Consider the following 23,726-nt stretch of genomic DNA (forward strand, 5'->3'; position numbering starts at 1 on the left):
AGGCTTTTCCAAAGCTTTGCTCTGTCAGGCCCTTTGCACATAAGCCTAGCCTTTTTTTTTCTGATGGAAAACTATTTTCCCCACTATGTTCAAATGCAGTAACATACTCCAGCACTCATTTAAGCCTTGTTAAAAGCAATGACATTAGCTAAACAGGAATAATATTAGTCATTACGTACTGGGTACAACATGTATCTAAGCATTTTGCAGAAACTGTGAAATTTTTCGCACACACACACAGCACAAGATACACATCTATGTGAGTTTTCCATTTCCAAGCTGCTGTTGCACTACAGGAAAGTTGTGTCCAAGTTCAGGATTTGCCTCCTCTTATCGTGCTTTAGATGGGAAGGCTCTTGGGAAGCATCGCTTTAGAAGAGCAAAGTGAAATACCCAAAAGAGCTTTCCTTCTCCTGACCCTCGGGAAGAGGCTTCCCATGAGGTGTCCCTGGTGGGGATGATCTTCCTTTCTGAGCAGAGCAGCTACTCTCATCACCTTTACCATAGGGGCTATCATGACTATGCATCCCAAGGGCTAGGTTTAGAAGTATAGCTGGAAATAATGCATTTTCTATTAAATAAGCTGTCTGCAGCTCTATACAGTCTTTAACCACAGTTAACCATTTGTGTTGTTTAAGGAAAAATGCAGAATTTGTTCACAGTCTTCAAGTTGTCCCCCAGGAACAAAAGAAATAGTAAGTATTTCATCATTAATGCTAATTTATATATATATATATATTAATCAAAACTGAGTATAGATGTATTCAATCCTGGTTTTAATATAATTGCTTCAGTTTCAGCAAATGTTGTCATAGTTGCTTCAGCCTGCTGCATACATTGCTTATAGTCCATAGACTCCAATCACCCTGAGAGCAAGGGAGCGAAATCAAGGGCAGCTTAAAGACAGCTTCATTTTGAAGCTGTGCATTGGGACTACCGAAGACTCTTCAATCTGCAAAGTTTACCTCTACCACTCAAAACTGAGGCAGCTGATACACAGTCTGGAGTCTGCTTGCTACAGGAGGAATTACAGAAGCCCTTCAAGTCAGAGATGGTACAGAAGGGCAAATTCAACCTGTTCCCAGCAATATGCTGTGAGTTAGGGTCATAAGGAGACTTGCAGATTATAGAGACTTTGGACGTCCAACACATAAGAACTGCAAATATGCAGCAGGTCCCTGTCAACCACATCACAGCCTAAAGTTTCTTGGCACCTAAATTTGTCTGGGAAACCCCCTCTGTTGGGATTATGCAAGCATATTTTCCTCTATTATTTTTTGTCATTAATTATGTCAGTAATAGGATTCCACAGCAGATCAAGTCCCATCTACCCCATTAAAGTAAGTGGCTGGCAAAGACAAACTGAAGTGCTCACTGGTAAAACTCAAAAACATTAACATTTCCTTTACAATGAACAGTTGGATGGATGCTTGTATCAAACTCCTAACAAGTATACAATGAGACCAACAAGTCTTCAGCAAGCAATCTTTCCCAGCTGTGTTCAGACCCAGAAGACAGTGTTTCAACAGCTGGTTTTGCAGAATTTTAGCTCTCAGTTTTCCAAGAATAATTGGAAAGAATGGGAAATGTGTCAGAAAAAAAAGAAAAATGTTTGTCAAATTTCAGAAAAAGATTCTGTTTAAATCTGAGCAAAGGCAATATTAGACACATCTTTAAAGCTCCACGGGGCACTGAGTTAAGTCGATCATGTTTGCTAGGGAAAAAACCTAAACATTTAACCGATGCATTTTTATTTCTAAAAGTATTTCCTTAATGTTCATTGTAAATGTGTGAGTCAGTGCACAGCACACATACAGATAATGTCCCATTTCCTAAAATGTTTGAAAGTAGCTGATCAATATTACTCCAATTTTCATTCAGGCAGGGGAGAAGAAATATTGCATCCTCTCAGAAAACAACATGAGGATGTACACCATCCAGATTGGGTGCCAGCCAAAATGTGCTAAAACGGTCATTGTGAGTACACCATTTCTGTTGTGGTTAAAGCCAGGAACCCCTATACCTGAAATTCACCCTCCGTGTAATCCCCACTAAAAGCATATCAAGGCAATATGTTTATTGGCCTTTATTCTGGATGCGGCACTGATTGGAAGGTTAAAGGCTGCTGACAGCTGCAGCATAGGAAGGGCTGGGAGCTGGTGTGGCTCACAGGGAGCACAGCTTTGGGAAGGGTAACTCCATGCTTGACCACAGCAATCACAATCACCTTTCACTGTAGTGCTGAAGGTCCCACCAAGGAGCTGGGGTGGCAGCCTGAGCCCCAGCACAGTGAGGAGCACCAGCAGACCTGAAGTGCTGCTTAAAATCCAGTTCTCCAATTCCCCTCCACCCAGCAGCAGGGCCAAGAGTCAACATCCGTGCTTGCTTCCCTGCGTGCTACCCTGACCCCAACCCTCAACACGGTATTTCTGGGTTTCCAGAAAAGGGAATGCTGCGCAGGCTTCTTTGGGCAGCAGTGCCAGTCCTGCCCAGGGAAAGCAGGGAATGCCTGCTTTGGAAACGGTGTCTGCATGGACGGCATCAACGGAACAGGCACCTGCGAGTGTGGAGAGGGGTTTGTCGGTACAGCCTGCGAAAGCTGCATCAAGGGCAAATACGGCCTCAACTGCGATCAAGGTACAGAGCATCCCCTCACCAGCACTTTTTCTAGTCTTGTCAGATGTCAAAACTTAGTCCTAAAAACACCATTAACCCCTTTTCCTTCCTGTTATGGTATTTTAGCTCTTCTCCCTTCTCTGGAGATGGTGCCTCCTACTCTAGCATGCTACAGGATTAGAACAGTATTCTAGCAAGAATAATCCTTTCCAGCACTGCTTTTTCACCAATGCTTTCCCTTTAAAATACATTTTCACCCCCTGTATTTAGGAATAGAGGAAAGATAAGCATATTTTGAATACAGATTTATTTTGTAGTTATAGTAGTTGTAGAAGCCAATAGGCAAAGCAATCCTTGAAGTAGCCAAGAGCAGAAGGTGCCATCAGCAGAAGACATCCAGGCCATCCTTCCTGCCCTTCCTTCCCCTCACTGCTTTGCTGCACACACTGCTCCCCTGACCAGGGACAGGGGTTTCTCTCATCTCTCTCCACAGTGTGCACTTGTGTCCATGGGAAATGCAGTAGCGGGATCGATGGGGATGGCTCCTGTGAATGTGATGTTGGCTGGAGAGGGGTAACGTGTGATACTGGTGAGTGCTCCCTCCTTTTTGTTCTGGGGTGAGAAGTGAGCATTTCAGGAAATGCCAGAACTACAGCTATGACCAGATACCCAGCAGCTTCCCCATGCAGTGAAATACGGGTGACACGCTCCTGTGCTATGCCAATTAATTACCTTCTTCATAGAGAGCCAGCTGAGATATTGATCATGACACTCAAACACCTTATTTAGCTAATCCTCTACCTATGTCACCCTGTACCTGTCCTGAAAGAATATCCCATTTGTTGAGGCTGTATATTTTGCAGAACAGTTACCCAACACGTTTTGATCCTCAGATCAAAAGCCTCTCAAGTGCTTCAATAAGTTGATTTAGCCATACAACATTGGATGTTAAATTATGCTTTTGCTAATACAATAAAAATTAATTAGAAAATAAATAAACTTGTGTTGGTTTAATATATCTCCTATATCTAATAAAATTATATTTTAGTTACATATGATTAAAATGTATTCAATATTTTACAACTTTGCATAGAAATTAAATAGTGATATAAACACATTAATAATATTCAATATCAGTTTTAAATTTGCTTATGGAAAAAAAAGTAATCATAGAATCACAGAGTGGTTTTGTTTGGAAGAGACCTTAAAGCTCATCCAGTTCCAACCTCCTGCCATAAGCAAGGACACCTTCCACTAGACCAGGTTGCTCCAAGCCCTGTCCAACCTGGCCTTGAACACTGCCAGGGATGGGGCAGCCACAGCTTCTCTGGGCAACCTGTGCCGATGCCTCACCACCCTCACAGTGAAGAATCTTCTAATGTCTAACCTAAATCTCCCCTCTGTCAGTTTAAAGCCATTCCCCCTTGTCCTGTCACTACATTGTAAACACTTGTAAACATAGTAAACACTACTTGTAAAATGTTCCTCTCAAGATTTCTTGTAAAGCCCCCTTTAGGTATTGGAAAGCTATTATAAGGTCTCCCCTAACTTTATAGTTAGAGTTGCTGTAGCTGCTGAGCAAATTTCAGCTCCTTTAAGAAAACCTATCTTATATAATTAAACTAATACTGTGCAAAACTCACCAGACAAAAATACGTATGGTAACAGGTGAAATATTTTCCTGGTGATATGATTACAACTGAGTAAGTGGTACCTGCTGATCTGTATAGATAGTCTATACAGACTGAGCACTTGGTTGTCTGGTGCAGAACTCATAACAGACTCCAGCTTTCTATGGTGGGAAGAAAAGACTGGGAAACTAGAAGGATGTTGACACAAAGGGTTCTGACCCCTGTTCCTTTTCCTTCTTGCAGAAATCAAAGACGACGCATGTAACACCTCCTGTCATACCAGTGCTAAGTATGTATGAAAACCACTTATTTGGAGGAGAGAGGAGGAAAAGGGGTTCTCTTGCAAGGCAAAATGTATAGTCCAGCTTGTTCTTTATGAAAAAAATGTTAAAGAAAATTATGTTATTTAAATGTTAAAGAACTAACTAATTTTCAAAGGAGAAAGTCACCCCCATTGAGCCATTTACTGAAGCATACCTGCTGCCTAGCATTGAGCAGAGAGCAGGATTTACATTACCCAGTACATTTCAAAAACAAGGAGAGGCGAAGACTCAGATGCCTGGCTCAATCCCTGTGCATCAGTTCTGCTGCGTCCCTCTAGAAATCGTGTGCACAAACAAAAACCTGTGCACAGCATTTGGGAGAGCAGACATGAAATTCAAGGGTTCTCCGTGAGAAAATAGGTAACCGAAGTGTGCATTTTTAATACTTAAAATAATACATCCTAAAGCATTTGGAAAGCTTGGTTCAACTAGGTTCATTTTTATGGTTGTAACTAAACTACATCATACCGTAGGGTTAAATGCCTTCGTATTTCTATGTGGCATTACTTTTGGAGCAAAGCACAAAAACAAGAGCTGTACAAAAGACCTGTTAAGTTTTTTTTCTTGGTTTTAATGTTGTCTCTTTCCCCCCTGCTTCTTTTAGCTGCCTTCTCCTATCAAATGGCACTGCCTACTGCAAGTGTGCAGCTGGGTTTGAGGGGAACGGGACGTTCTGCACAGGTAATGGGCTTTGTTTCTTCCTTTCTGAAGAAAGCATAAACCAAAAAAGCATGCTGGAAGCACTCTGTGCTCAAAGTGGAGCTGGTCAGAGATGAGCACTTCCCTATGCACCACTTAAAAACCAGGAATTGCTGCCAGTTTGCTCAAAACAAGTAAAAGCCCAACAGGTGTGGATTCATAGCAAACAAAGGGCTCGAAACCTCCAAGCTGCAAGGCATTGTGCTAAGGGAAACCAGAGAAAAGGGAACATGCCGTGCACAGCCCAGGCCCCATTGTTTGCAGAGCAATGAAACCTGGATTATGACTTTTACTCCTTTTCCCAACAAAGGCCAGCAAAGAGAGTTCAATTCAGAATACGATAACACTCTCAGCTATGGGAAGCTGTACAGCCCTACCATTTCCTCAGCTTTCTGAACTTGCACAGGTTTCTGGGGTGGCAAAATCAATTTCTTTAATTCAGAGAGATCCAAAAGGTACTCAGAAAGGGGCAATAGCAACTTATCCAAGGTGTCCCTCCAAGAGTCTGGGATATCTGGACTTAGAAAATAGACTGCTTCTGGTTACAAAGATTGTAAGGAATTTTACTTAATCCTTAACTGATTAAAATACCAGTGCATTTAGGAACAGAAGCGTATTTGTGTACTCACTCACAATGGCTGGCAGGGTCCAAGATTTTAACACTCTAGCTGCTTTCATTTTCTCTTCTGGCAGAAATCAACCAAATCCATTTTAATCTACTGGTGGGAAATACCCCATGTGCAGGAAGACCTGGGTGGCACCGTAATGGCTCTCCACTCACCCTTAGTCCACTATACAGGATTCCTGGGCAAAACCAGTTACAGAAGAAGTCATCACCCAGTCTGGCTGTTACAGCTGCTGAAACATCAGCTTGGGGTCATTTGAGGGAAAAACTAAACCAGTGTTTGGACTGATATGATTCACACTGGAGATCAGAAAAGGCTTCCTCCCTGCTCTCAGGGTAGCGCAAGCAAACTTAATTTGCAAACCTCTGATGCATCCAGAGTTGGAGAACAGGCACGAGTATCCATCTGAATAAGAACCAGGACTCTTTGTCACAGGAGGACTAGGTGGTATCACAGTCCAGACTTCCTGCAAGAGAAGGTATATGATTTGTGTGTAGAAAAAGCAAGCTAAGGTAAAGTTTCAAATGGCCATTTAATCTAGATAAGAGCATGAAGATCCCTTTTTTGTGCTTGGTTGGAATGGGCAGAATCTGAAGATGGAAAGTTACTTAAAGTCAGTCTTGGGTGAATTCTTAAATTCCAGACTAGGAGCATCGTCTCACCATTCCCCATGAAATCAGTAAGATGTATTAAAATCTGGCACTAACGAAGCCTATGGCCTCTTAAATCACAAGGACTCTGTGTTCAGAAAATGTCAGCAAATCCCTTTAAAATATAGAGACAGCTTAACCTGAAAGGCAAAAAGCCATTTAAGCGCATTGATTTAATCTTGGCTGTTGTCACTGTTCAGCTACTGATGCTTGCAAGACCAGCAACGGTGGCTGTTCTGCTAAGGCAGAGTGCAGAAGAACAACGCCTGGCAATAGAGTGTGTGTCTGCAATGCTGGGTACACTGGAGATGGAATATACTGCATCGGTAAGCATTTGCAACTTCTCATATATCACATGGAGGGAATTTACAGGAGTGATTTTTCCTGTAAATGGGAGATCCTTTCTCCCCTATGACCCAGAAGTGCAGTTTCCTGATACTACTGTAAACCTTGGTGCCAAAGGCATCTCTACCTGCCGTGTGGTTGATACTACTTGGCAAACCCTGCAACTACAGCAGTGTGGTGTGACACCAAAGCTTATTAATAAAGATCTACCTCTCTACAAGGATAGCTCCATCTTCAGCTGCTTGATATGCTCACACTCCTCTGACCATTGCAGACTTTAAGATATATAGACATTGTTATATCATACATCCCCGGGTATGGTTTTAGAAATGCTGATGGCAGGGTTTTAGCTTTCACCAAGACAACTGCAAGGCCTAGACTGAGGTATTAAGTAGCTAAGGGAATTAGTTTCATTGATTCACATAAATCTGCATTCCTAGTATGCTTTACTTAAAATTCTCCCTTCTTGGGTTTTTGGAAGTCACTCTTTTTTACTATACTCTTTCTGTTTTATAAAGAAATCAACCCTTGTCTGGAGAACAACGGCGGATGCGATAGAAATGCAGAATGCACACAGACTGGACCCAATCAAGTGAGTACTTTGTCAGGACATAAAAATAAGACTAGCCAAGTGTTTACAGCTTGATAAAGAAAGATTTCCTCATCTCAGCTTTGCTTTTAAATGGAAAAATGGATTTCATAACAAAAATTCGGAAGTTATATTTGAGGGAATGTGTGGACAAAGATGAATATAAACCAATTTCAGTAAAAGTAATACAATACTGCAGAGGAAAGCAGGGGTTTGCTGTTTCTAGTGGTTGTTTTCCTCGTTTGGGAGGTTTGGGTATGAAAACCTGTCAGGTTTAAAGTATTGCCAGATAACGTTTGCTTTATTGTTATAGAAACTGCCAGTGAAAAAATCCATTTCAGACTAGCCCTTCTCCCAGCATAGCTCAAATGTATTCACAAGGAAACAAACTGGCCTGAATCAGAGCTCTCAAATAGAGGTTACAGCATCTACTCGCACCTTTGCTGTTCTGAGTCTCCCAGGCACAAGTACAGCATAATGTCCAAAGAGAAAAAAGTATGAAACAGCAAAGGGGAAAAGAAGCAGCAAATTGTCCAGGCCATCAAGTGACTCAGATTAGGGTTTCTGTTTTTCTAACAGTTACAGAAGAAGGTGAACTCCCTGTTTGTAGCAATTCTTTTCATCCCCCTATAGTTTCATACCGGCTATTGTCAGGACTGTAATCCTCCAGCAAGCACTGAACAGTATTTCTTCAGGAGCAATGCAGGAAACAGAGACCAGGAGTCACAGGCCACCTCCTGCCTTCCAGTTGTCCAGGGACAGGAGGGGCAATAACCCCATCAACCCTTTCTGACAGTACCAATCCATTAACTCTTTGCTTTGACTGTCATTTGCAAGTTAATATGTTTCTGGTGGGAGCAGAGAGCGGCTTAACTGTTTCCCAGCTCCTCTAGACAGGATGGATGATGGCTATTTTCTTCCATACACCCTCTCTGGGGCTACTCGTAGTAGCTACAGCATGACTATTTGTAATTCCTTACCCATAGGAATATAACTAATGTGGGAGCAATAATAATCTCTATTACAAAATCCCAGTACTGAAGAGGCAAACATATAGAACAGAAATGCATCTGCTTTCCGTAGGGCTTTCAGTCATCCACATACATAAAACACTGTTATTACACTGCCTAGCAGTTTTATTTCCGCTGCAGAAGTCTCCTTGAATTTTCAAACTCCTAAACATTAAATCTGAATTCAAAATTGAGAACCATTAAGCAGTGAACTGGAGAAGAAGATAAGTCATTTCTTTGCAACCATATTAGATTTTCATCTTTGTGACAACTGCAAGTGCAAAATAGAGTAATCATGGCCTGTCAAATGCATAACCGCTGCATGGGAAGCTGTCAGTAGCATTGGGACACAATTCCAAGTGTATTATTTTGAAGATATGTTTCATCACATAAAAAACTGGGGAAGGGAAGAGAGGGGGAATACCCATCTATGCAAATAAAATAAGGGAAACAATTCAGGGGTTTAGCCTGTTTTGCTAGCAAGGTGACCATGTGCAGATGCCAAAGGGGTCATTCAAATGAACAGAAGAGCAGAGGAAAGATGAATAGACACGTAAAGGGCAAACAGAGCCTCTTAGAAATTGTTATTCCCCATCTCATCCTATGGTTGCTCATGCTGGCTAAGAAACTGCCATGGGAAAGAGAATGTACTTTCAGCTTAATAAATCGTACACCATATTGCTATGAGGTAATCTGGCAAAAAAAGTAAATTAAATATAAGTGTCCTGAAAAAAAATAATCAGACATCTTTCCATATATGCATGTTTTCTGGTTTCGCTTTGTAGGCAGTATGTAATTGCTTGAAGGGATACTCTGGAGATGGTAAAAAATGCACATATATCAGTCTGTGTTCGCAAGTAAGTATCCATTTAATGAGACTATTTAAGGTCTTGGTATAAGCATTACACATTTGGGGGTTGTATACATTCAAACCTAAATCAGATGTGCCCAGAATCAATTTATGTTAACTTAACTAATTTTGAAGTGTGCTTGGTTCAGTACATGCTTTCATGCTGTCACTATTTTAGAAACTAAGCATGCAGTAAGGACTTTTCCAGGACATGACACAAGTGAGGGCCCAGACTCATCACTGAGTCTTAAAAAACACTTGAAATCAGATCTAGAGAAAGAAACCCTAGTATGTAGTGGTAAAATATGTCATATCTTCTCAGCAACTTTTCTGTCATTGCTAGAGTTCACATAAAAAGCCGCTATCGAAATTTGTGTTTGGGACACAAAGGGCTTCCCAACATTCCAATTACTGTTAATAAATAAATAAATAAGAGCAGTTTCTAGGCAAGACAGTTAAAGAGTTTGGTTCAAATTATAAGAAAGAAATGTGATCTGCTACTACACGTTACCTGTACTAACAAAGAAAAATCTACTGTTCAGGTTACTGATGCTCAGGGGGCAGTTGTAGCTGTTCTAGGAGCCATGTGATTGGGAACCAAAGAGAATAGTCTACAATAGATCAAAATGCATATATATTTTTAATAGTCTCCTCTCATTAAGCCCTCTGGTGTGATTTAGGACCATATCTGTGCAGCCCAAACAGGAGAAATGATTTTCTGATGTTTTTCCAGTCTAATCAGAGTATCAAGTCCTCACACTGCTGTGTTATTACCAGTGAAATCCATGGTTTTGAGGGAAAAGAGTCACTCAGGAGCCTGGGCATGCCTGCATTACCTGGAAGAGATGTTTTCAGCAGAGGTCCCAGCCTGAAAGCTCACCTAGGACATAGCTCGCACACAGAGCGGTCAAAGATCAGAGCCCCACAGCGCCTATGGCCATGTGTAGGCTGTATCCCAAATGCATCCCTGTGGATGCATCATACAGGATAACAACACTGCAGCAGAGGCAGGTTAGTGAACAGTGAAACAGAGGAGATAGATTTTCATCGTGCTACCCACCACCTTTTTTTGACTGGGAGGTTAAAAAAGCAAAACAAACCTACAAACACTCATTCTTCATGCAAATCACTTCCCTCCACAGCACACAACCCAGGACTTCCTGTAGCATTTCTCATTCTGTCCCTTACTTATCACTGGAGGCTGAGAATTAGCCACACATGCTCCACACGAGTCAGCTCCCGTATCACAAGCCACATATTTGCAAGCAACATGGTTCTCTGCACCAGCCACATTACTCTGCTTCTTGGTAAGCTGCAGCAGGGACGTACCCACTCTCTAGTGCACATTAATCCTTTGTGCTTTGAGCACAGTGACAATAACTCTCAGTCTCCCAGCCTGGCCTGTCAGCAGACTTTCTCTAACCTTGAGAAAGGTTGCAGAGATGAAAGAGCTGCCTTTGCTCTGGCAGCAACAGAAGCTGGAGGAAGGGGAGGTCAAAGTAACAAGTCATTGCTTCCTGTGACTTTGTGTGCTTTTGCTTTTTCCTGTGCCTTCTCCCAGCAAGTCTGTGTCTGCTTTACTAATTATACATAAAAGAGCCTTGAGAAGAGTCAGTGTCAGACCAGAGGCTAATCTAGCTTGATGATGGTTATGTAGCACAGCTGTACAAGAAGCTAGGATAAACCCAAGATTGCCAACAGCCTGCCTAAAGCTAGCCAAATAAATAGCAAGTGCACCCAAACCCACTACTTACAGCCTGGGCTCACCTTTTGTCAAGTCAGGCCCCAGTGATACCTCCAAAGAAGCTTCTGCTCCCACTCACAGCCCATGGAAAAGGACAACAGAAAGGACACCACGAAAAAAGCACATGGAAAGAAGAAAAGGTGGCTTCTCAGTTTTCCCCGATTTGCTCTCAAATCCAGCATAGAAACTTATTTGCAGGCCGAGATGTTAACTAGGGAGCATCTGCTTGTGACTGGGCAGGGCTCTGAACCCCAACACGCTGCTCATGGATGAGGGACATTTCCCCTTAGCATGGGAAGCTTCCTGGAGGCAGCTGGGTGAGATTAATCTGCTGCACCAAGCCTAAGGTTGCACTGGTGGTGGACCCAGGAGCAGACCGGAGACATGTTAGAGGAGAGCTCCTGTGGCAGGTCCCTGTTCCAGCTGGCCTGGGCCATCAGACAAACAGACAGCTCCTCCAGAAATCCAGGCTCCTGGCACCATGAAAGTGATTTACAGCTGTGAATAGTTCCTTTTGGTGTAAGTAAGTCAATGTTGCTTCAGCAGAACAGCTAAGGCTCATCCCTATGGTCCAGAGTAAAATTTGCAGGGAAGACTTTTGGATTATTATAGCACCATGAACCAAAGATATAAAGAGGAAGTCAAAACTACATCCTTTGCATAAAAGGAGAATTATTTCTTAGGAACTTCAAATGCTCTTTAATATTTGCAAGAAAGCATATAGCATCAGAAGTTCTAGAAAGATCTGGTTTCAAAAAATTGGGATTAAGTCTTTCTAAGATAAAAACATGTAAAAAAGACTTAAGAAAAACTGTGAACTAGAATTGGTTTGTGCACCTGGCAATAAAGGAATTAAATAATCTAAATGTCAATCTTACAAGAATAATGGAGGCTGCAGTGAATTTGCCATCTGTAATGACACTGAGCTGACAGAAAGGACCTGCACCTGCAAACAGAACTACATTGGAGATGGATTTAAGTGCCGAGGCAATATCTTCCAGGTAAAGTGCTGCATGTGTTTGCTGCCCCTCATCTTTACTACAATGTTATTTAATACAATGGTTGTCTCTTGAAACACGACATTTTTTTTCTTGGACAAATTGGTAAATCTACTCCAGAATTTGAAATAATCCGAATCCAAGAAACCAGGAATAGGAACAGGAAGCTGAAATATAAACTTACCTGCCCAGAACACAAAAATCAAACTGATAGACAATCATTATGACTGCAGTGCTAGGGAGATAATACTGGTATTTTTAGGTTTCAAAGAAGCCTGGAAGCCTGTTCTTTGCTAGAGCAAGGTAAGAACTGAAGAGAAGCAATGCAGAGGGGCAACATTTATTTCAAACCAGAAGATCCATTTCTTGTCCAAGTGCTGCATTTGTTTGCTCTCCACTGATGTTGTCTCACATGTGTATCACTGTTACAAAGTCTTGCTCTTGATTGCAGGAACTTCTCAGGGACGCCAACACATCTAGGTTTTATTTCCACTTAGAGGTAAGAAAAGTTTGAGTGGGGGGTAATTTGGGGGGAAGAGGTGGCATCCCTCTCTTTTTTCATGAGTTTTTTTACCTCAAGGGCAGCTGAGGTTGGGGAGCAGGCAAGAGTCTGATGTGTACGAACATCCTCAACTTAATTGGGACTGGATTTGGATCACCAGTCACTAATACTAGTCAGTTTAAGCATTTAAAATGCCCTGAAAACCTCTAGAGTATTAATGATCAAGACCAAGATGCTAGGGAAACGTAGGGCTTCCAGACCAGGCATAAAACAAAAGCTTTCACCCATTCACAGTCTGAGATCTGCCAGCACATCTCTCATGACACCTGACATGAGCAAATACCACTCTTCTATTACCCTTTCTGCATTTCCGAACTGTGATGCTCTTTTCAGTTGCTCTCTGAAACATCACAGGATGCTCTGTGTGTTGCTAAATGCCTGTGTGCACTGCTAGCTCTCACTGCTTATCAGAGACTGGAAGTAGTAATTCTCTGCTTACCCCCTGCATTAGGGCACAAACCTGTATACTGGCCTGCTAGTCCAACAACTCATATTCTAGCTTTAATTGTGTTACCATGGTAGATTGATGGCTTCCCCTCACTTTAGCAGAGCTCTTTTGTCATTGCAAAGTGCCTGCAATATCCCAGGTCCATTTGTACCTCTAACAGTAACTAATCTACTACTTAGGTATGAGCAACGTTATCAGCTAAAAGCATGTAGAAATGCATGTGTATTATCCATTCATGCTTTTCTCAAGATGAAAGAGTTTCTTCATTCCCCCTTCCCCAGGGGAAAATAGCACTCTCCACCTTCCCCTATGCTTAGTGTTTGTTGTGAACTTTCCCTCTTCTTCTCCTGTTTGTTATTGCAGAGAAAACAGAGATTTGGCTATAAGCCAAAAGAGCAGAGAGAAAAGTCTTCCATTTTATACCTGTGGACAGAGATGGCAGATGGGACTGGGAAGGAAAGTCCATACTGCACAGGACTTTCACTCTCTCTTATACTGCAAGGAGGGGAACCCCACACAGCAGCAATTGGGATACAGGCACCACCTCCCACTCAGCAGGGATGTCCCCATTCTTGTGTGACATTCAGCACACTAACAACTCATTACTTCATTGTCCTCTTAAATTTGACAGGCCTCGTCTGTCAGAGATATTGCAGGTCCTGGCCCCTTCACTCTGTTTGTACCTCGCACAGATGTACTGAACAGTGACCCACGAGTAAGTAAGAAAGCCAGAAGTTCTTGATGAGCTGGCTGTGAGTTTTTGGATTCAGATGCCTTGCTCAACTCCTCCACTTCTCCAACTCCTTCTTCTGCTGCAGGTCAAGGACTGGATTGCCAAAGGAGTGATGGCTCAAATCCTCCGGTACCACATGGTGGGTTGTGCCAGTCTGTTGTACAGTGACCTGACAAGAATCACCAACATCACCTCTCTCCATGGGGACCCAATACACATCAGCTATTCTCAGGTAATGGAGCATAAAGAGGCAGGAGACACTGTAATAGAACAGTCTGTTCTCATCCAGCTTGCTTTAAAAACCTGACTGGTTCCCTTTCCTCCTTGATGCACAAAAATTAATAAATACCATTAAAACAAGACTGCCCATCCAGCTGAAGTGTTCAGCACTTATCTGCTATGCCAAGAGTGGAGCTGTACAACCCTTGCTTTGACACAAGTTATTTTATCCTCAGACTCTGGCTTTATGAGCATGATGAGAACTTGAAAAAGCAAAGGGCAATTTATTAGAACTGAAGCTGCTGTTTACTGCAAAGAAAGGATGGTTTGGGCTCACCGTATCAAAGACATCTGGCATCAGCCCCACCTTCACACAAGGTTCCACAGAAAACATGTTTTTGTTGCCTTTCCAGAACAAACTGGTTTTGAACAACAATGCTGAAATCATACTCAGTGATGCTGTTGGCACAAATGGTGTGATTCATGTCATAAACCAAATCCTGGTCCCATCACATATGCAGGATTTCCCCCTTAAGAAGGTATGTGCAGCTCATTGCCATTCTCAGGGAGCTTTTCCACAGTTACTGTTAGATATCTAAGTCATGTAAGTCACCAAAAAAAGTTATACCAAAAAGACTTATACAAGCATCATTTTATACTACTGAATAAACTGAATGTTATAGTTAAAATTCGTTCATGAATTACAGTTATAGTAAGAACAGTATAAGAGGACTTCTGCACAAGGCTCTTACAGTGGCTTTGATTTCATAACAAGAAGTGACTTATAGGGGAAAACAAACTAATATCTGCTTTTTAAATACACATACAATGCATTTATTATATAAGTTACTGAAATTCTCTTCTTTGTAGGAAAGCCTTAAAATGGTTGCAGCCAAACACGGATACACCCTGTTCAGCAGTTTGTTAGAGGTAAGGACACAGAGACAGAAGCTATTGAGTAAAGGTTTGAAACACTTTCTTTAAAGACAGAAGCAGAGACATGGCACATGGCACCACTGGCAGGATAGCGTTGAGTGAGCCAAAGGGCTCGCAACACAATACACAACAACCGTGGTCACCACATCGTCCCTCTCCCACAAAGGTGAGGAGTTACAAAGTAGAACCACAGCCACTTCTCCCTACACCACTCAGTCCTGTCCTACCGTATGTCAAGACTTCATGACCAAGGTGTGACCCAAGTATGACTTTTTGAACCCAAAGTTGGGCTGTCAGCCTGGTTTTCAGTGGGCAGCCCTGGGAGATGAAGCACTTCTGAGAATTCAGTCATGTAACTCAACTTGGGCAGCTCAACTCAGGCATCTGGATTTTGAAGTCATGGTGTTTGCAGGCTGGTGACCAGACAGCCCACAAGTCACTGTATACCAGTTATACCAGACATTCACCAGATAGGGTCAATGTCATTCTACATGCAGCATTAATCCTCCACCCCTGTTTTTGGTGTGTTGCAGAAAAACAACCTGCTTGGACTGATCAACGACCCTATCCACAGACCTGTCACGCTATTCTGGCCCACAGACACAGCTATCCGTGGGCTGCCACAGGAGCAGCAGGACTTCCTCTTCAAGAAGTCCAACACTGACAAACTGGTGCAATACCTCAAGTTCCACATTGTCCGTGATGCTGCAGTAAGACCTTGCATCTTAGGAACATTGCTAAGGCCAAGACATACAAGCCCAGGCACATGCATCTCCCCTGTTTCCTTCTCAGGTGCTGGCCTACCAGCTCCCCCGCTCCACCTCACTGAAGACCCTGCAGGGCTCCAATCTCAGCGTTAGCTGTGGAGATAACAGGGAGATTGTAAGTGCTCACTCTGCCGGTACACTTATCCTTTGCCCCTGCTGAAGGATTCACCCATGCAGACCCTACTATGCCTGTGCATAACCCACAGAAAGGGTCAGTGGCTTCAAAACTCAACTGGTCTTTGCCAGTCCATGTCAACAGCCACTTTGGGGCAGTCACCCCAATAGATACACCAAACTAGATAGTTTGCAGGACTCCCAGGAGCTGTTGTTTTCTCTTCTGTAAGATGCTATTAGTTCAAAACAGCTCTCAGTTACCACAGAACTGAGATACCAGCATGTTTTCACTTCTCCCACAAAGAAATACATAACGGAAAACCATGAAGATGAATCTGACTTTGACAGAAGCCCCATAAACACAACATTTGCATGCAGATTCTGATTTGTAATCACTTACAACCCAAGACTGCTGGTATGCACACAGCCTGTTAAACCAGAGCAACTGCACGTTTTTTCTTTGCAAATTTATTAGATCATACCTGGCAAGCATCTGCATCTGAAAACATAGAATCATAGAACAATTTGGATTGGAAAAGACCTTCAGAAGTCATTTAGTCCAAACCCCTTGCAATGAGCACAGACATCTTCAACTAGGTCAAGTTGTCCAGAACACATCGAGCCTGGCCTTGAATGTCATCAAGAATGGCACATCCACCACCTCTCTGGGCAGTAGTTTTCTACCCTCACTGTAAATATTTTTTTCCTCATATCCAGCCTGAATGACATCAAGCCTTAATCACATGACTAAGTCTAAATGTGCTTAAGGTAAACCTGTGGACATAGGGCAGGCATAGTCTGGTCTCTTCAGGAAAGAAAAATGCCCATCTATGAGGTTATAGCACTCAGTTATAGGAAGAGCAGTCCCCAAATTGGTTTTGAGCCCCTACAGCTATCAGTGTTACCTACAGAGTAACATCTTCCACCAAGAACATTCCTACGGGGCGAAGATTATCCCCAATTCCCATTCAGGTCCTGGGTTCAGCCCAGCCCCAAGCACTGGCTCACAACCTGTCATTTCCCTCTCCCCATCCAATCTCGCAGGGCGCCCTTTTCCTGAACGACAGACAGTGCAAGATAGTGCAGCGGCAGCTGGAGTTTGACGGGGGCATCGCCTACGGCATTGACTGCCTGCTGACAGACCCCAGTCTGGGGGGCCGCTGCGACAGCTTCTTCACCGTGGATTTCATGGTCAGTCCCCTTTTTGGTCCCCCACCCTGGCAAAGACACAGCCCAAGGGCCAAAGCCTGGTCTCAGAGCGACTGGGACCACATGTGCAGCAGCTCTAGCACTGCTGAAGTTAAGACCTACAGCCTCACTCTGGCTTCATCTGACACATTGGTTAGAGCTGAGATTGAGAAGTGCAGCACAACACCTGAAAGATACACAACAGAAATCCTGCATCCACACTAAGGAACAGACAGGACAAGGTTTCAGTTCAGACAAGCATAGGAAGCTCTGCCTCATTTTCAATGAGAGCAGTTCCTTACAAATGCAAGCATAAATTTGAACAAGAACACATCTTCCTCACATGCTTTTAAGTTAGTGCAAATTCACACTATTAATCTGGTCATACAGATTGCATTTATAAAGTTTCCAGTTCCAAAGGAACATCATTGCTGTCCCAGCCGCACAGGTAATTAAGGACCCAAGATAGAGAACTGCCTACTCCGTTAGACAGGCTGTCAGTCTCTCACATTTCTTGCTTTCACAAAAATATTCTTAAACACACCTGAATTTGCACTGTTAGCACAGAGGAAGTTTTCTCTGGGAAGTTTGATGGGTCCCACAAACAAGAAGTTCTGAAACCCATTTTGAAATGGTTACAAGACCAAATATACTTCAGTTTTACTCAAATACATGAAAAAAAAATACCTAGAAGTAAAACAACTTTCATCTAGTCAGTCTTAAAAACACTTATTAGAATTTGTATCTCAGTTATAAAACCAGCACTTGTGTGTATCCCACCTGTTCAAGTCACCTTTTTGTCATGATTATGTCAAATGAAATCAGACATCATTTTCAGATCAGGTCAGCACTTTGTTAGAAGTAATCATTCACCTCTACTCCAAATTAGACATCCAGAAGTGATGTAGCCCACATCAATATTTGTTTGAAGAACCTTCACCATCTCTTCCCTGCTTGTTTAAATCCAGAGCAAAGTTTCTTCTTCCAGAACTTACATTCTGGTACCAGATCTATTTTCTTGCATTTCATGGCACTAAATATTTGCACCTATTTTGTTGTCATTCTCCTGTCTTCCTTCTCCAGAGTTTCTCATAATCTGTTTCAAGTGTTATCAGCCTACACTCTGCTCATATTTGCTGCTTTCCTAAACAAAACCTTGTCAGTGCCAAGTAGCTTTTTGTTACCACTATTTTAATACACTTTTTTTTCTTCTTTTCTATTTTGTACAACAGGGGCATTGTGTTAGCTGTTTCAGTAATTCTAAATGCCCTCCTGGGACAAAACCAAAGGTAATACATCAAAATCTTGCATTTAAGCAGTCCAACCTGCTCTTCTCTGTACTTCACGCAAGCAAACTAGAATAAGTTGCTTTGAAAACATAAAGATACCCCTCAACAGCCAAACCACACTGTTAAGTCATGCCATAAAGCCTCAGGGACAAAACTGTCCCCAGGCAAACACCCAAGTGTTGTGTTGGGAGATGCTTGTTGGTCTCACATGGCATCTACTGTAGCAAGTGCTTTGGTTAACTTTGGAGCAGCCCCTCCATCCTCATTAATGGTGTTTAGCAAGTTGGGAATCAAAGATAAGGCAGTGGCTTCCAACCTGCACTCATCACACAGCACATTTTTATTCAATGTACATCAGAAACTATGATTTAAAGAGGGGGAAAAAAACCCAAACCTCCACACAGCACTTACATTCCTGTGTTTCTCCCCCCTCTCTGCACTGGCACATATGATGCCCAGGAAGGGATCCACTGGTGCACGTATGAGTCCTATGGCCTGCGGAGGGATGGCTGCCGTAGGAACTGCTCCATGGTCATCCACACAGCTAAATGCTGCAAGGGTTACTTCGGGCCAGACTGCCAAGGTAGGACCCCCCTCCCCACCACCAGCCCATGGCTTCTTGGGCATGGCCATGTAGAAAAGGTGAGAACTGGGGTAGGGGCATGAAGAATGACCAGCCATGGGGTTGGGAAGCTCAGCTGCAGGAGCTGAAGTACACAGGAAGTATTATGGCTTTTCCATTCCAGATAATCTCTTTTTCACATTTACAAGTTTTAAACTCCATGTTAATAGCAATCTAAATGAACACTATAGAAAATAAAGTCTGCCCTGTGTAACCAAGCTGGGAAGTCTTAATGGGTCACCAGCTGGAAGTCATTTCAGTACAGACAGACATCAGGTTTACAGCAGTGGTAGCAGGACACACCAGACATAACTCACGAGAACTCAGTCATGTACAAGGGCACACACCACTGAAGTAAGCATAGAAATTGTAGCTTTGAGCAGTGTGAGACCATTTAGGAGGCTTTATCTCCAGCAGTTTGTTAGCAGACACTAACACACTGTGTGCTTCTTCACCTGCTAGCCCCATGGGGTAACAGTGCTGAGGTTCTCATCAGGGCACACAGGCTTGGGATGTCGGATGACAGACAGATCCAGCAGCTCTGCTGACTCACTCTGTCCAGATTTCACAAGCAGATACATGCAGGTCCCATGCAGTTCTGGCCAATTCAGCCTAGGCTGCCCTTTGGGCTCTCACCAGCAGCAGGCAGGCACATGGAGATGCACAAGCAAGGCGGAGTTTGGGCAGGGCAGTGCCATTCACTGATGGGTCTGAACGAGCAAGCAGCCAGGTAACAGCACCCACAGGGCTGGAAGGATCCAAAACAACTTTCTGACAAGAGCTGTAAAAGGCATTTGGAGCATGAGACTTGCAGGCACAAATGTCACAGATGTTTTTACATACCCCAGCAGAGATGTGTTTACGGGCATTTCCCTATTTAAGGATTTCTACAGAGCAATAAATAATGAACAGTGACAATGAATGAACATGCATTTGAGCTAAAGAGCCACTTTTTTTTCTCCCCATTTTAAACCTTTCAGCTTGTCCTGGGGGCCCAGAGACACCATGCAATAATCATGGCTCCTGTGATGATGGGTACAGCGGGACAGGAGAGTGCCACTGCAACAGCGGCTTCAATGGGACTTCGTGTGAGCTGTGTTTGCCGGGCAGATACGGCTTCAGCTGCAGGCGTAAGTTTAAGTTTCCTTTCCATACAAGTACCTATCCCTGAACTGTTTTGTCAGCAAGAAGTTTTTAAGCAAACTGAGAAACTTTTCCCACTTTCAACACCAACGTACTTCCTTGGTGCTGCCTCACACAGAGGTCTCAGAAAAGAGGAGGAGAGGGCAAGGGGGGAAGAGGCTTACATGGCTGTCTCTGAGGGGCTCCTCTTATGCTTACATGGCACATATAACAGGACTGTAAGTAACAAGGAATAGAGGAATAGCCTCTGTCAACATGTGTTTTCAACTGCAGCACAGTCTTCTCTCTCATCCCCACAAAGGTTAAGCCTTTCAGCTGTGTGATTGCTCAAAGATTACAGAAGGCCAAGGCCATGCACTGCTTTTGCAGAAGAGAACAAAAAGGGCATCAAGATTAAGGCATTTTGTGAAGAGGGACGGCAGCCAAGAAACTGCTCAAATAATCCACTTTGCTGTGGTTTTAAGTGTAAACCAGGTGGAAGCTACTTACTGAATCTAGTACTAAACTAGGATCAGTATCACCCTTCAAACTAAAATGTTTTCTCTGACATAAAGCCTTCAGATAGAAGCTACAACATTAACTCTTCCATCCTTCCTACTTACACTTGCAGTGCTCATGAGGAACACATGATGGGGTGTTATAGGCTAGGTATCCTTGGGGTATAGGCAAGACAATATGCTTGGACGCTAATGCTTGGGATTATGCTTACCTACACTTTATCCATTTTATAGCACAAACTGTGCAAGCTGTTATTCTGAAACACAGATTGTGGGATCTAACAGAAAAAACTTCTATTAGCCCCTTCTTTTTGATGCATATTTATGTCAGCCAAAAATCAGCTAACCAGGTTAAATGAGATAAAAATAGTGAGTGAAACTTCTTTCCAGCAGGATAGGTTTTCACAGAATCAGTTCCACCCATCCCACATCATTTTCCTCTTTAAATGACAATATTTCATTAAGAGGGATAAGGCAAGAAAGGATACTACTTCATTACGTTATAAAACAGAGAGCCACCAATAACTCTTTAAGAAGGACTCAGCATATAAATTATTGCAGGGCTGGAAAAGTAGGAGAAAAAAAACATCAGCTATAGATTGAATCAGCCCCTCATGCCTCAGTTTGCAGGGCAACACCCCACACACCCACACACACTCCCCCCCCCAAAGAAACTTAAAAGGTAATTTAACCATGTTTTAGAGCAAAGGACACTAACCTCATGTTTGGCTTCTTTCCTCAGGTAAACCTTCTCCCACACAGCAAACAAAAGCCCACCCTTCACTTACCTTACTTCCCTCTGGCTTCCCCACCACTAGTAACTGCTGCCCCTTAGGACAGGATCAAGCTGAGTCTTCATCTTAACCATTAACTCCTCCCTGCCACAGTCCTTTGTGAAGTTTGCTGCTCTACCACAATGCAGATCAATACTCGGTTTCATTTTCAGAGGCACGCTGAGTTAATGCCAGCTATAAAATTATAGGATCACAGGATAATTTACATTGTAAGAGGCTCCAGGAGGTCTCTAGTCCAACTCCCTGCTCAAAACAGGGTCATTCCTGAGCTCAGACTAGGTTGTTCAGGATTTATCCTGTTGGGGCTTGCAGACCTCCAAGGATGGAGACTGCCCAGCTGCTCTGGCCAGTCTGGTTCTCTGTCTGACTGGCCTTACGCTGAAAAACCATGAGGTTAGACTTGTCTAAATTACTGCTGGATAACACTACACCCAAACTGACAGCCTCAGTGACGTTTCTCTAGAGAAAGCTTTTCCCCTTTCCCAACGGCAGCTCTGTAAGTGACCCCTCTGCATTCCTTTTGCAGCCTGCGAATGCAAGAACAATGGGCAGTGTGATGAAGGATATTCAGGAACGGGCCGATGTTTCTGTGAAACAGGATGGACTGGCCGGCTGTGTGAAACCAAGCTAGGTCTCTGCCTTCTCTCACTGGACTCTGTCTCATGGAGCCACGGGTTGAAAGCACTTGCAATGCAATGGAGGGTTTGTGTAAAGAGGGAGAAAGGGTTAACAACATCAAAACCCCTCAGAGGACGCTAAGGACTCTGCTCTGGACTGGGAACAAGTCCCTTTACCCCCCTGTCTCCTTCTTTGTGAAATGGGAATATGAGTGCCTACCTCCCCTGTGGAGGGGCTTGGGCTACATGCAGGAAGGTATCACCCGAGAGCTAAGCAGTCAGAAAAGTACTATTACAGGTTCTCCAGTTAGCAAGACTGGTATGAGAGCTTTTCTTTATGAACGGGACAAGGGCATTGCAATACAGACAGCGGTTTCATCCCAGCTCTTCTGCCTTCCCCACAGCTCTGCCACCAGTGTGTTCCCCAAGCTGCTCTGTCAACGCTGTCTGCAGGGAGAACAACACATGCCAGTGCAAGCCCTTTTACAATGGGGATGGGATCACATGTGAAGGTGAGTGCCCTCTCCCATCCTCAGCCTGCTATAAGAAAGCAGGTTGTCCCCACTTGCACATACACATGCATGCAGTTACTGTCCAGTAGGAAATGTTGGCTATCAAACCTACAAATTTCCACAGTGCAGCACATGAAACAAATTTAGGATAGATACAGATCAAGTTGTTCTAAACCATGCAGCTGACTTCTCCAGCAGGAGTATGAGCAAGAAGTTCAATCAGGTTTTGGAGACTGCAGGTTTATAGGCAGGGTTTCCCTTACACAGTTTTCTTTGATGGTCTTAGACAAGGCAGTTCCACAGTTCCTTGCTGCAGAAACTGTCATTCTTTCTCAGCCAGGCAATTTGCATCCTCCAAAGTCATCCCTGCGAGAAATCTGTGGGATGGTGCTATGTCTTTTAAATCACGAACATCCTAACAAGGGCTTCAGAGCCCTAAAGGGCAGCCTCAGGAAACTGAAACAGTTAGGGTTTTTCCCAAACAAGTGTTCTAGTATTTGTAGAGTGGTTTAAAAAAACAATGGAGGTGGTTGGTCCTTCATCCTGTTTAAAAGAAGACTTTATTCACCCATTTTCTTTTCCCTGTGCAGCTGCAGACCTCTGCAAACAAAACAACGGTGGGTGCCACAAAATGGCTGAATGCACACAAAGCGGGGTGAAAGTCTTCTGTAGCTGCCAGAAAGGATACAAGGGAGATGGCTTTGCATGCCTTCCAATAAATCCTTGCGCCGACGGGTTCAACGGAGGCTGCCATGAGCATGCCATTTGCACTGTCATAGGACCTGTAAGTTGAATGATTTCACAGAATCATAGAATGTTTTGGGTTGGAAGGGACCTTAAAGCTCATCCAGCTCCAACCCCCTGCCATGGCCAGGGACACCTTCCACTAGACCAGGTTGCTCAAAGCCCTGTCCAGCCTGGACTTGAACACTGCCAGGGATGGGGCAGCCACAGCTTCTCTGGGCAACCTGTGCCCGTGTCTCACCACCCTCATGGCGAAGAATTTCTTCCTAATATCCAATCTAAATCTCCCTTCTGTCAGCTCCTCCCACTACTTGCTGATTTTGGTTCATAATTATCCATTGCACCATGCTAGTCTTGAGTACACGTGGCCAAACCCCAGGAGTAATTTCCAGTCACTGAAAAACTGCAACACACACACACAGGCAAACACATCCAGTTCATATCTCTGATCTGTAACATG

At 43.4% G+C, this 23,726-nt stretch overlaps 1 protein-coding gene across 2 annotated transcripts in view; it reads left to right on the forward strand.

Moving 5' to 3' along the window:
- Positions 1 to 23,726, forward strand: part of STAB2 (stabilin 2) — an 82,382-nt gene that overhangs the window by 49,195 nt on the left and 9,461 nt on the right. For both annotated transcript variants that reach the window (XM_061444999.1, XM_061445000.1), the window contains exons 36-59: positions 639 to 695; positions 1,882 to 1,977; positions 2,442 to 2,637; positions 3,110 to 3,205; positions 4,491 to 4,536; positions 5,175 to 5,251; positions 6,746 to 6,871; positions 7,409 to 7,482; positions 9,275 to 9,346; positions 11,965 to 12,084; positions 12,533 to 12,580; positions 13,723 to 13,806; positions 13,910 to 14,056; positions 14,457 to 14,582; positions 14,914 to 14,973; positions 15,513 to 15,689; positions 15,772 to 15,861; positions 16,905 to 17,051; positions 18,281 to 18,337; positions 18,797 to 18,920; positions 19,940 to 20,089; positions 21,920 to 22,024; positions 22,415 to 22,522; positions 23,113 to 23,306. In XM_061444999.1, coding sequence (XP_061300983.1) covers positions 639 to 695; positions 1,882 to 1,977; positions 2,442 to 2,637; positions 3,110 to 3,205; positions 4,491 to 4,536; positions 5,175 to 5,251; positions 6,746 to 6,871; positions 7,409 to 7,482; positions 9,275 to 9,346; positions 11,965 to 12,084; positions 12,533 to 12,580; positions 13,723 to 13,806; positions 13,910 to 14,056; positions 14,457 to 14,582; positions 14,914 to 14,973; positions 15,513 to 15,689; positions 15,772 to 15,861; positions 16,905 to 17,051; positions 18,281 to 18,337; positions 18,797 to 18,920; positions 19,940 to 20,089; positions 21,920 to 22,024; positions 22,415 to 22,522; positions 23,113 to 23,306 — 2,577 coding nt within the window. The remainder of the gene's footprint in view (positions 1 to 638; positions 696 to 1,881; positions 1,978 to 2,441; positions 2,638 to 3,109; positions 3,206 to 4,490; positions 4,537 to 5,174; positions 5,252 to 6,745; positions 6,872 to 7,408; positions 7,483 to 9,274; positions 9,347 to 11,964; positions 12,085 to 12,532; positions 12,581 to 13,722; positions 13,807 to 13,909; positions 14,057 to 14,456; positions 14,583 to 14,913; positions 14,974 to 15,512; positions 15,690 to 15,771; positions 15,862 to 16,904; positions 17,052 to 18,280; positions 18,338 to 18,796; positions 18,921 to 19,939; positions 20,090 to 21,919; positions 22,025 to 22,414; positions 22,523 to 23,112; positions 23,307 to 23,726) is intronic.

The sequence above is a fragment of the Pezoporus flaviventris genome, unplaced genomic scaffold (genome assembly GCF_033815535.1).
Source record: "Pezoporus flaviventris isolate CSIRO_AGI_PZ_B2104156 unplaced genomic scaffold, CSIRO_AGI_Pfla_v1 ptg000002l, whole genome shotgun sequence".
NCBI classification, from domain to species: Eukaryota; Metazoa; Chordata; class Aves; order Psittaciformes; family Psittacidae; genus Pezoporus; species Pezoporus flaviventris.